The sequence below is a fragment of the Fukomys damarensis genome, unplaced genomic scaffold (genome assembly GCF_012274545.1).
Source record: "Fukomys damarensis isolate Sample0158 unplaced genomic scaffold, DMR_v1.0_HiC HiC_scaffold_25, whole genome shotgun sequence".
In the NCBI taxonomy this organism is placed as follows: Eukaryota; Metazoa; Chordata; class Mammalia; order Rodentia; family Bathyergidae; genus Fukomys; species Fukomys damarensis.
The window spans coordinates 7,676,875-7,690,363 of record NW_022900937.1 but is presented as its reverse complement, the minus strand read 5'-3'; the positions used below and the strand labels follow the sequence as shown (position 1 = coordinate 7,690,363).

The following is a 13,489-nucleotide window of genomic DNA, read 5'->3' as shown; positions in this document are numbered from 1 at the left end:
TTTGAGAAAAAGGACTTAACAGAGTGTTTCACCCTACAAAAACAGAACATAGATTCTTTTCAGCTGCACATGGGTCATTCACCAGAATAGACCACATACTAGCTCATAGAACATGTTTAAGTAAATGCAAAGGAGTTGAAACTATCATGTATATTATCAGACCATAGTGCAACTAAACTGGAGATCAATAGCATGTGAAACCTCAATCACTTCACAAACCATGGAAATTGAATAACACTCTCCTGAACAACCAATGGGCCACAGAGGAAATTAAAGAAGAAATTAGACAGATTTTAGAAATAAATGATAATGCCAATATAACATACAGGAATCTATGGAACACAATGAAAGCCATTCTTTGAGGGAAAATTATAGCAGTGAATGCCTACACTAGGAAAACAGAGCAAGCTCAAATAAACAACCTAATACTGCATCGTAAGCTCCTAGCAAAAGAAGACAAAGACAAATCAAAAGCTCTTACAAGGGAGAAAATTATAAAGATCAGAGCAGTAATCAATGCAATGGAGACTAAGAGAACAATACCAAAAAAATCAATGAATCAAAGAGCTTTTTTTAAGAAAAAGTAAAATTGATAAACCCTTAGCCCACTTTATCAAAAAAAGGAAAGAAAAGGCTCAAATCCATGCAATTAGGAACAAAAAAGTTGAAGTTAAAAAAGGTCCATCAGGAATCCAGAGGATCATCAATACCTACTTTAAGGACCTCTACTCTAATAAAATGGAAAACACAGAAGACATGGACAGATTTCTAGATTCTTATGAATTACCAAGTTGAACAAAGATGATATAAAAATTCTAAACATCCCAATTACAATCAGTGAAATTGAAAATGTAATTAAAACTTTACCAACAAAGAAAAGTCCTGGTCCTGAAGGATTCACTGCTGAATTCTATAAAACATTTAGAGAAAAATTGCCACTACTCTTTAAATTTTTAAATGAATTTGAAAGGGGAGTAATACTTCCAAATTCATTTCTGGAAGCAAATGTTACTTTGATTCCAAAACCAGGGAAAGACCCAACCAAAATAGAGAACTACAGGCCAATCTCCCTAATGAACACAAATGCAAAAATTCTCAATAAGATACTGGCAAACAGAGTACAGATGGTCATCAAGATCATACACCCTGACCAATTTGTATTTATCCCAGGGATGCAAGGATGTTTCAACATACATAAATCAATAAATGTAATACACTATATTAACAGAGTCAAGGACAAAAACCATATGATCATCTCTATAAATGCAGAAAAACATTCAACAAATTCAACACCCATTCATGATGAAAACCCTGCAGAAAACTGGAATCAATCTTTATCTCAACTTGATTAAAGCTATCTATGAAAAAACAACAGCCAACATCATACTAAATGGTCAAAAACTGAAAACTTTCATGTTAAAATCAGGAACAAGACAGAGATATCCACTATCACTATTCGTATTCTATATAGTTTTGGAAACATTAGCCATAGCAATTAGACAAGAGAAAGAAATAAAACCAACAAAGATAGGAAAGGAAGAAGTGAAACTGTCATTATTTGTTATGATATGATACTCTACATAGAAGACCTAAAGAACTCTGCCAAAAGACTTCTAGACTTAATTGACAGATTCAGTAGAGTAGCTGGATACAAGGTAAACACTCAAAACTCAGTAGCCTTTTCATATACAAATAACAGACTCATTGAAAGAGAAATTAGGGAAACAATCCCTTTCACAATATCATCCCTCCCAAAAAAATCTAGGAATCAGTCTAAGAAAGGAAGTAAAGGACCTCTACATTGAGAACTAAAAAAAAAAAAAGAGATCAAAGAGAATATAAGAAAATGGAAAGATATTGCTCATTCCTGGGTAGGAAGAATCAATGTAGTAAAAATGGTCATACTTCCAAAACTGCCTATACAGATTCAATGTAATCCTGATTGAAATTCCAACAGTATACTTCACAGAATTAGAGAAAACAATAAAAAAATCCATTTGGAACTGGAAGACACCTAGAATAGCAAAAGCCATTCAACAGAAGCATGGCAGGGGGTATGACATCCCCAACTTGAAACCATACTACAAACCATTGTGAGAAAAAAAAAGCATGATACTGGCAAAGAAACAGCAAAGACTATATTCAGCCTTAATGTTCAGGGAATGTGGAGATGTCAGAGGTGTTGAAAATGACTAAGCCTAACCCAGTGTCTGAGTTCTCCTTATCTGCTACTGTGATCCTTGTTTACCACCCCCTATTCCTCCTGCTAGAAATACAGATAATCAGACTGAAATCATGGTCCATGTATAAATCCTGTTACTGAGAAGTTATTTTCAGTTCTTTACCATTGCCACAGAGTGATTTGGTATGATGATATGGGACACAGATGCCTTAACACAATAAATAAACTTGGGATGCCTGGCATGATGCTCAGGGTGTGGTGCGCCTGGCACTGGCTGGGATGTATCCCGTAAGAAGCTACTAGTAAGGTGAGGACACTGATTTACTATAAGAGCAGTACAGTATTATTACAGAAAGCTGGGGCTTGGGCTGAAATAATGATATCATCACCCTGGAATGACTTGTACCATCCTTAAACTTCTTCCTTTAGCTCTTGATTGTATGTACATCGTTGAGACTGATGGGTGTTACTGTGCATATACAGTGCTGCACTCTGCTGCTGTCTTTGTATTCTAAGCTCTCTCTGTGTTGCAATGTGGTGTTTGTTAGTATTATCTTAGTAGCTAGCTGGTGTTCATGAAGTAGCCATTTCAGACTGGCCATGTTCCTGGCTAACAACAAGACGAATTAAGTGGTTCCTTTTCACATTTTTAGTAAAAAGTGTTCTTCTAACTGTCACTTGTTAATAGAAAGGGTTTTAGTGAAAAGTGTTCTCACATAATTTATAGATTCTAATCGTCATTAAAATGAATTACTAGTTGTTGATCAATATTTGATGAAGTAAACAATAATTGCAACAAAATAAAAAGTGAAACAGAGACTGATCCAAAAGGAATTCAAACTTTAGAAACTATGGCTTACTTTGAAGCTTTTTTATGAGTGACCAAGAATCTTCAATATGCAGTTAACAGTCCAAGCAATTCTTTTCAATGAAAATTATGTTAAACACATTCAAACTCTTACATAGGAAAGCATAAAACCAGGGGAGGGTGTTCTACTACCATTCAAGTAGTTCCATAAGGGCCCAGAATAATCTTCAAGATGACAGGCCACATGTTTCAGGTTAACTAGTCTGCCCCGAAAGAGAAAATAGGAAAATGACTAAGTCATTTTTCTTGGCAACTTGTCGTGTCTAATAGTAATCTACCAAGACAAAATGCTTTCATATTCTCTGTGTGAAAAGATGAAGGGATTGCAAACGAGTATAAAATTAGCTTATTTGTACACGCTGAACTTTGAGGGTTGGACATTTGCCAGCTCCAATTTTTATTCTCCTATTCTACCTGAACAATCATGAAAGATTGAACACCTCACTTCTGGAAGATCATAGTATTAACATTTTAGTAACAAGAATTTGAACAAGAAGGGGCAACTGAAATGAAGGTTAGTAAAAGTACTTAAGTACTTGATTTTTTAAAAATTCTGCTTAACCCACTTATACAGGAGAAGCTAATTCGGTGCAGTTTGGGGGCAGCCTTGGCCTGAGGTAACTTCTGCCAAAGCAAATGTAGCTGCCTGGGTTACTTGAGACAACGTGGAAGGCTTAGACAGGGTGTGATGTGGTGAGGTAACATCTGAAGGGCACAGCTGGGAAGAGTTGATGTTAGACCTCACACTGGCAGCTCAGGCACAGGTGCTACTCTGAGTTGTCCTTCGTGAATTGGGTTTGAGTGAAGAGCCTATAAGAAGCTGACGGTATAAGAAGCTGGATCTCAATCACTTTGTGCTTTTTGCCTCTGAACCAGTTAGGCTCTGGCGGACAGGCTTCTCTGGGTCCCCTGGTGCCACAGGCTGAGTCCCTGAAGGAAGATTTAGAGCAGAGAATCTATGACACCTTGTTAGTTCTGGGGAAAGAGACTTCTGAAGCAATAAAACCAAGTCAGGAAAGCCCCGTGGGAATCAGAGTATTGGAGCAGTTTTATGTGCAAGTAAATCTTTCAGCGAGAAATCCTCTCCACGCCCCTGTTCCAAGATTCATTGTTAGAATCCTTCCCCTAGTTGAGAAGGACCATTAGGGGTCATCCTGGGGTAGCCTCAGGCTCAAGTCCCCTACAAATACTTAAAACCTGCTCTCAAACACTTGAAACTTCTTTCCTGCAGAATAACCAACCCTAATTCTATGAATGAATCTGTATTGCTATGGAATTTGAGCACCCTCTCCACCGTCCAAATCCTTGCCAGTGAGCACCGGATGCAGCCAGTATATCTCTATCTTTCTTGAAAATGGGCTCCCAGGAAAGAGCAGAATTCTCCCGGGACTTCACTGAAGTGCAGCTGTGCAGAACTCCTGTTCTCACCTTCCAGACTCTGTGGCATGTTTGGTTGAATCACGCATGAGGACATGTTCTGCTTCCTCATCAGCCCCTGTCTCCTGAGTTCCTACAGCAAGTGTTCTGGACTTCGGAGTTGTAGAAATGAGAAGGCACAAACTCTGACAGGTTCTGCAGCCCACCAGGTAGCCCGGTATGTTGTCATCAGCAGCCAACAGAAGTGGCAGGGATCAGGGACCCTAAGGCACACAGGCCCATTGGCGTCTTCAAATACCACAATGGACACATGGAACCCTAGCTCCACCCTGTGTTTCCCCATCTATCTGCACCCCAAGCCAGTCTCCAACATTCACATCAGTGTCACATGTGGAAAACTGGGCCACTGGATGTTCTTAAGCTGCTGAACACCATGGTGACCTCCAGAACAAACTCTTGAGAAGAAAGCATTTCACTACCAAAGGACCATTTATTTATTTTAAGTCTTTCAGGAACAAAATTCCTGATGATCCTAAATACCTCATGGCATTTATATTTGGCTAAGATCTCATTACCTAAAATTAGAGATACTGTTCATTCAACCAAGGTTTATTATCAACAATAATGTTAGCGTTTATTTAGTTTACTCTGTGGCAGGCTCTAGACTAATTTATGTACATGATATATTTATTTGTATGGTAATTTTCTCCCATTTTAATTGGACAAAACATGGGCTTGTGTGATATTTCTATCTGTGTATACAACAGGTACTGATGAAAGGAGGGTAGTTAACATTTCCATGCCCTTCTCACTGTTTTGTGTTTGGAGCTCTGGGCTCTGAGCTCCTGTCTTCTAGTTTTTCAGAATATATATAATAGTTTTCAGTAAGCTACAGTCCCACTACCCAGAGTGCTCCAGAATGTACCACTTCTGTCCACATCTTGATGTGCGTTATCCAGCCTTCCCCCATAACCTCTCCCCACACTATGTTCAAACTCTGGTAGTCTGTATTATGGATCCTGATCTGCATTTCTGCTCCCCTTTCGTAACATTCACAAACGTGAGAGAAGATGCAGAGTCTGCCATTCAGTGTCTGACTTATCTCACTTAGCATAACCTCCAACTCCAGCCATTTCTCTGTCATTCTTCTTTTGGCTTGATGATATTCTGCAGTGCATGTTACCATATTTTCTTTCTCTGCTCACCCACTGGTAGAAATCTAGTTTGATTCAGTGTCTTAACTATTGTGATAAAGGCCACTATCAACAGGGACAGGCGGGTGTATCTTCGATGTACTCGATATTTCTCCTGAAATGTATACACAGAGCTAGAACAGCTGGTCCTATGGCAGTTCTGTTTTTAATTCTTTAAGGAACCTCTATACTATTTTCTGTAGTGGCTTTCTAATTCGCATTAGTGCATAAGAGTTCCCTCTTCTCCACATGCTCACTGACATTCCTATTTTTTTACTTTTCTAGTAACAGCCATTCTGACTGGGGTGAGACAATTTTTCATTGCATTTGATTTGCATTTCCCTGACATGTGATGAAGTTGGCTGTTTTCCTGTACTTGCTGACCAATTTTCTTTATTCTTTTGAGGCATGTCTATTTATATTTTGACCATTTTTAATTGGATACTATAGTTGTTGTTAGTTAGGTTTTTAAGTTCCTTATATAGTCTGGATATTAGTGCTCTGATGAAAAGCTCATGAAACTTTTATCTGGAGTTTGTTTGTTTACTGTGTTGATTGTCTTTGTTACTCAGAAACTTCTTAGATTATTCTAATCCCATTTGTCTATTTTTGCTTTTGTCTTTTTCAAAAAAAACAACTCACTACCAATAGCAGTGCTTGAAGTGCTTCTCTAAAGTTTTCTTCTAATAGTTCCATAGTTTCAGAACTTTCAATGGGCCTTTGACTCATTTTGATTTTGATTTTTACATAGGGTGAGACAGGGGTCAAGTTTCAATCTTCCACATGTGAATACCCAATTTTCTTCAAATTGTTTATTAAAGAGGCTGTCCTTTCTCCAAATGCATTTACAGTGATTTTGTGAGCAGTTTGGATCTAAATACACAAGATTGCTTCTGGGCACTTTATTCTGTTCCATTGGTGTCTGTTTCTATTTCTATGTCTTCATAGTATATAATAAATCCAGGTAGCACAAAACCTCCAGTTTGATTATTTCTGCTCAAGATTGCTTTCACTATTCCAGATCTTTTCTGCTTCCACATGAAGTTTAGGAGTCTTGTTTTCTAATTCTGTGAAGAATGGTGTTGGTATATAGATGGAGATTAAATGAATCTGTAGATTGTTCTGGGTAGTGTGGATATTTTACAACATTAATTATTCCTATCGACAAATGTAGAGGGTTTTTCCTCTTGTAATAAAATATCCTTTTGTCATAAAAATTTTCACTTTATAATAAAATTTCCTTATTGCAATTTAGTGATTTTCAATGCATAGTTTTCCTCGGTTTTCTTTATTCCTGGGTCTGTCATTATTTCTTTATTCTTTTTGTAGCTATCATGAATGGGCTTCCTTTCATTATTTCTTTCTCAGCAATCTCATCAATAATGTATAAAATGCTATTGATTTTTTGTACATTCATTTTGTATCCTATAAGTTTACTGAAACTATTTATTAGTTCTCATAATCTTTTAGTGGAGTCTTTAGGTTATTCTGTATAAACAATCATATTGTCTGCAAACAGGAATCATTGTATCTATATTCCTATTTAAATCCCTTTACTTCTTCTTCTTGTGTAATTTTACAGGCTAAAATTTCCATTACAATGTTGCTGACAGTGGACAGTGTTGTCTTATCTAGACATTAGAGGAAAAGTTCTCAACTTTTCCCATTTGGTATGATGTTATCTATGGCTTGGTTGCATGTACCTCTGTTTAACAGACAGGATAGTTTGACTTTGCTTTGTCTTGATTTCTTTGGTAGGGAAGGTCTGAGAAAAGTGGAATTGAACATCTCACTGGTTTTGTATTGAATCCTACCTCTCCCTTCAGTCAAGTAGTAATTGCTCCACCACTGCTGCACACCCATTTTCAACTTTCGTGTCAGCTTGTTGAACTGATACCTTGATAATTACATGGTGATTTTCTTTGTCCCTTCTAAGAATTTTTTATCTTCAAGTCTATTATATCTGATATAACAATAGCTCTCCTCCTTGCTTTTGCTTTCCATTTCTATGAAATTTCTTTTTCTATCCTTTCATTTTACATTGTGAGTTTCTTGTAGGCAGCATACCATTGGATCCTGTTTTTGTGTGCATTTGGAAAATCTGTATCTTGCAATTGGAGACATTAATCCATTTACCTTTGAGGTTATTATTGATAAGTGAGAAATTGTTCTTGTCATTTTGTAAAATTACTTACATTTGTTTTAAGTAGTCTTTATTGTATTCATTCTCCCTTATTGTTCATCTTTGTGGCTTATTCTACTGATAAGGTTTTTTACTCTTTACTATTTTACTTCATGCGTCTTTCTTCCAGTGTATTTTATACTTTCACATGACTTTATGGTGGCAACAGTATTTTTTTGCATGCTTTTTTTTTTTTTGCTTGTTTGTTTGTTTGTTCATTTCATTTTAGGTATAGCACTTCCTAAAACATCTTTTGTAGAGCTTGTCTTGTAGTCAGTGGTTTTGCAGTTTTTAGAATTCTGCCTTATATTTTGCTTTGGTGTTGTTGCTGTTTCTGTGTTATGGTACTCAGAATCAAACCCCAACCTTTGCACACATTATGCAATTATTCTCCCACTAAGCTACCTACCTGGCCCCTGCCTTAGAATTTCCACAGCTGACTATGATATGCCAGGGTCTTTTCCGGTTATATCCACTTGGGGTCTTATGGGCCTCTTTAACCTGGGTGTACATATGTTTCCCAAGATTGAGAAAGTTTTCAGCTATTATTTCATTGATAAAATTTTCTATGATTTCCCTCTCTTCTTCTAGTTCAGGTATTAAAAAATGCAAATATTTATTTGACCATATTCCAAAGGTCTCAGGAACTACTGGCATTTATTCTTTCTCTTTTTCTTTCTTTCTCTTTTTTCTGACTGGGCTATTTCAAAATATTTGTTTTCAAATTCAGATATTCTTTTTCCTGCTTGCTATACTTTGTTGTTGAGGTTTTCAACTATATTTTTTAAAACTTATTAAATTCTTTATCCATAAGATTTTGCTTTTTTGTCAATATCTTTATTTCTTTGCTGGATTTGTTGCTGAAATCATTCATTATTTTTCTAATTTCGTTTGGCTGTATTTTCTTGAATCTCACTGAGCTCCCATATAATCATTCTTTTTAAATTATTGGGTTTTTCATGAGTACAGTTTTCTTTGAGATCTGTTGCTAGAAAGTTACTGTGTTCTTTAGGGGGCCTTGTTTCTTTGCTTCTTCATCTTTCTTGTCACCTATGTTGATATTTGCGCATTTGACTAATCAAATGTCTGCAACTCTGATGTGGAGTCTTTCATAGTAAGCAGCTTTCTCCTGAAGACTTGTTTGGGATGTTGGTTTCATATGTCATTCTGGCTTTTGCTCCAGCTGGGCACCTGCTATGATCTCCCTTTCACTTCTTCCGCCATAGTCAATGGCTTTGGGTCCAGAGTGTGCCACAGCAACAGCAGAGAGACCCATGTCTCTAAGTCCACATCAGGGTGGAGACACTGGTGGCTTGGCAGGGGTGGTGTATGCAGTAGAGCACCCCTATTGATTGTCCCAACTATTGAGCAATGGCATCAGGACTGGGGGAAGTAGGGGAGCATTTAGCACCCACCCCAATTCTAGTGTGGACCTGCACACAGCTGGCCTCAGAGCAGGAAGCAGCATGGAACATTCACTCTCACACTGCTAGTGGTGCAAGCCCGTAGGTATCTAGCCAGGAGTCGGGGGCATAGCAGAGAGCCCCAGGCATGGAAACCCCTTATAACCAAGATCCAATGAAGATGTTACAGGGCTGGGCAGTAGAGAGCAATGGCAGCTCAACAATCTCAGAGCCTGTTCCATCCAGTGGCAGTGCAGACCCAATCCTGCATATGGCGGAACAGGTGGCAGCTGGGCCCTTGGCTCCATGCTGCTCTCAGCCCCATGTGTTGCCCCAGCCTTGGTCCCCAAGACAAGCACCTCCTGTCTCAGTCACTAGAGTAGTGCAGTCTCCCCTCCAGGGGGGATTTTCCTATTTGTGTTCTGAGAGGCATTTCCTGGACACTGGGCCAAGTCACCCTGCAGGTCACCTTGGATTTCGTGGTTATTGTACCTTGCTGGTATGGTTGAGAGGCTGTGAGGTCCCTGATAGGGGCACATGCAGAGGTTCATGACCTGGAGCACTGTTCACTCAGACAATAGCTTCTCTCCCTTTCTAGGTTCTTGGGGCTGCAAGGATGAGATGTGAATTCCTTCTCCAGGGCAAAGCTACTTCAGTCCCTGGGCTGTCCCCTAGCTGAGCTATAAACCTGTGATACACTGAAACTATCTAGTGGCCAGAGTGGCCATTGTCTGAGCTGATGGGGTTTGCTGACCCTGTACTCCTGGTTCCTCTTGTGTGTTGTGTCCCTCCCAGAGGAATCCCAGCCTTCTCCCCTGCCCACGAACCTCAAATGCAGCAGCCACCTGTAGCTTTAGCTCTTCCTTTTGGAGGAGGCCACAAGTGCTGGGCAACTCTATATGATCTTCTCAAAATCCCATCCACAGCACCCCTTTTATTCCTCAAGGAAAGGAATTGGCATGTCCTACAAATCCACTGTTGAACTCTTGCTACTGATGTTTCTGTCTTGATGCCCCTGTTTTCCATAATGAAAACATAACACTACCCATAACACTAGATGGCAGATAGCACCACCAACCTTTGAAAAACCTGCATTAAAATGTAACCTGTTAAGTACAGCAAGCAGCACTATTTGGCTGTATTTGTAGTCCACACACTGACTTCCTCTTGATGTGCCCTCCCTGGTATCACAGACAAAGCTCGGATGGAGAGCCCAGCCACATCCACTCCAAGGGACTACCTGGCAGCCGGGCAGGAAGAACTCATCCTCCTGCAAGAGAAAGTCAAAAATGGGAAGCTGTCTGTGGATGAAGCCCTGGAGAAATTCAAACACTGGCAGATTGGAAAGAGCAGCCTGGAGATGATTCAGAAGGTAACAGTGACCCGGACCTTTGGAACATTTCCTGGTGTACAGATGCCTGGAGGCTTAGCTGGGTTGAGACTTCATGAGAAATGCAGCTGGCAGCTATTCTGTTTTTAACTAGCGACTCCCAAAGGTGCTTTTTTAAAAAAAAAATAGTTTTAAAACATGAAAGTAAAGTGGAGATATTTCACCTTTACCAGTTCATTTATGTGAACTCAATCCTGGAACTCAGTGATTAAAGCTAATCCCTAATGAGCTGATAATATTTGTGCTGAGTATAGGGAAATTGGTAAAATCTAATTGGTGAAATGCCTTCACACGGACATGTGCTCTGCCCTGAACAGTAGGACAAAGATTAGCCTCAAAGGAAGTGCTTGAAATAATGTAGAGTAAAAGTCCTTAATGTGAAAAGTTTCATCTTCTTATATATTAAATATATTCATATATATTATATACCAGAAGATTAAAATCATGTGTGTCAAGCAGTTCTTTTTATCAATGTCAAGAATGTTAACTTCAGATAACCTTGCCTTCTTGTCTTCTGTAAACATAATTTATACCCAGAGAGAGGATGAAAGGAGGTGGTTCTCAGATGAGCATAGAAACAAAATACAACCACCCAACCCCTGACGTTCCTTTTGAAGGGAATCAGGACAAGATTCTGTCCATCTCACAGTCAAACCCCCACCCCCTAAATACCGTAGCTCTATCTTTCTGCCCATGGCAGAGACTCATGGAACCAGAACTTGGTTCCCAGGTGGTTGACTGAGCACATTTAATGAACTATTGAGATCAAAGTATAACGAATAATAGCTTCAGACATCAACTTTCTCAAAAGATAAATTTTGTTTAAAAGAGTGCATAAAAGAACACTTTTAAAACAACAAGAAAATGAGTCACAATGATGACATTTCAAACAATCTGGCACAGAGGCAAAAGACAGTTCAGGTGCAGGGACTTTCTAAATACTTGAATTCACCCCTGGTAAGAAATTACCTGTTTCCACCAGCAGCTCTGGTTGTGAGCTGATGGTGGTCCTGGTCCAGATTATGCAATGCCCATTTACACAAAGGCAGTTATTTTGGAAAATATCCACTGCAGAAGCTGGGAGTGGTGGCACATGCCTATAATCCAGCACTCGGGAGGCTGAGGCAGGAGGATCACTGTGAGTTCGAGACCAGCGTGGGCTACAGGTTATTGTCAACTACATAGTGAGACCCTGTCTCAAAAAACAAACAAAAAAAAAAATTCACTGCAGATCACTGATCAGAACTGCAGCAAACATGCCATCTCAAGCTCTGCCAACACTGTCACCCAGTGACAGTGCTGAGAGACAAATACAAAATTCCTTGGCCTAGCAGTACTGCATCATATAAGTTGTATTCATGTAAGCCAAGGCCTTTAACAAAAATTTCATTTTAGAGTAATTCGGCTTCTTAGAAATAATTTCACTGGTCATTCCATTAAATCCTTGGTTGTTTGTATTTTATTTGTATATTTGTATTCCATCTTTGGGAGGAAGAATTTAAGGAAAACCATACTCATTCCACGGAGACTGATGTGATTCATCTAATAGAGAGAATGAAATCATGAATATGCAAAAAAAGAACATTTTTTCTTTAACCTGTAAACACAGGCCAAGAGACATTGACAGTAATATTTTCCATCAAAGCCAAATTTTTTCATGACTGTGTTTGAATCAGCCAGTCCTTACACAGAGACTGGGACAGAATTCCAGACAGATAATAATATATATTATTATTATTATTATTATTATTATTAATTATCATCATTATTATCTTTCTCCATGTTTCCATCCACACATATATGTGCATACACTTCTATATTCCTTCCAATGTTTCTTTTATACTTGGCAAAGTACTCCTTTGTGCCTTGGGGATAAGTTTATCACAGGAAATCCTGAAGCCATCATGAAAGAGGAATTGTCCTAGTTCACAAACAGAACTTCTGGAAGGTGCAGAGCCAGCCAGCACCCTGGCATCAGGAGGGGAGACAGGAGTGCTGCCTGCGGAGATCCTCACTGCAAGGGTTTCTAGGTCCTCAGGCAAACCGCCAGGAAAAGCATGACTCTTTGTTGTCTCCTAAAAGATTTTTGGCGTGGTAGCTTGTTGTTCTCTTGTGGGTTAAAAGGATAATGATGTAGACTGTCTGGAAAACGAGGAAAGATCACAAATGAGCTAAAAACAAGAAGCGAGCCACACATGGTTTGTTCCCGAGTCCCTATCTTAACACTTAGAACTCAGGGAGGGAAGGTCCCCACCGAGGCCAGGGCTGGGCTCAGGGAGCAAGAAGCCATCCTGTGTAACATGGCTCTGGTGCTTCCGGTCCCCAACAGCAAGTGTAGACTTGAAGGAAAGTGCTCTCAAAGGGATTAGCCCTCCGATTCTCATCCTTAACTCCTCCACTGAGCACTACCTGACTTGGGGAGGTCACTGCACCTCTCTGCACCTGTTTCCACATCTACAAGATGGGATGGTGAAATTTAACATCCCTTTCCTGCGGTGGTGAGTACTAAGTAAGATGAGGAGGGGGAGGTCCCAACAACAGAAATAGCAAATGAACACCACGTTGTAGTGTTGATGTTTTCACCTTCAGCCATGAAAAAAGTTTAAATCTTGACTTCCATGACCTGGTCCTAAATTCTATTCTCTGTGTCCTCATTAAGGAAAAGCTACGCCAACTACGAGACAGCATTATTGGGAAGAGGCCAGAAGAAGAAAATATCTGTGGTAAGCGAAAGCTGCCTGCTCCTCAAAGAGGGCAGCAGAATGGAGTGGGAAACAAGGGAACTGCTTCCAGCCTGTGCTGGGTCACTTCCGGTCCACGCAGTCTAATTTCCTGCTGTCTGCCAGGAGCTATTTCTACCCTTGTTCAGTTGCTCAAAAGGAGGAACGGTTACA

At 39.4% G+C, this 13,489-nt stretch overlaps 1 protein-coding gene across 2 annotated transcripts in view; it reads left to right on the top strand.

Moving 5' to 3' along the window:
• Positions 1-13,489, top strand: part of Bank1 (B cell scaffold protein with ankyrin repeats 1) — a 212,253-nt gene that overhangs the window by 188,670 nt on the left and 10,094 nt on the right. For both annotated transcript variants that reach the window (XM_033756173.1, XM_033756174.1), the window contains exons 12-13: positions 10,399-10,577; positions 13,255-13,318. In XM_033756173.1, coding sequence (XP_033612064.1) covers positions 10,399-10,577; positions 13,255-13,318 — 243 coding nt within the window. The remainder of the gene's footprint in view (positions 1-10,398; positions 10,578-13,254; positions 13,319-13,489) is intronic.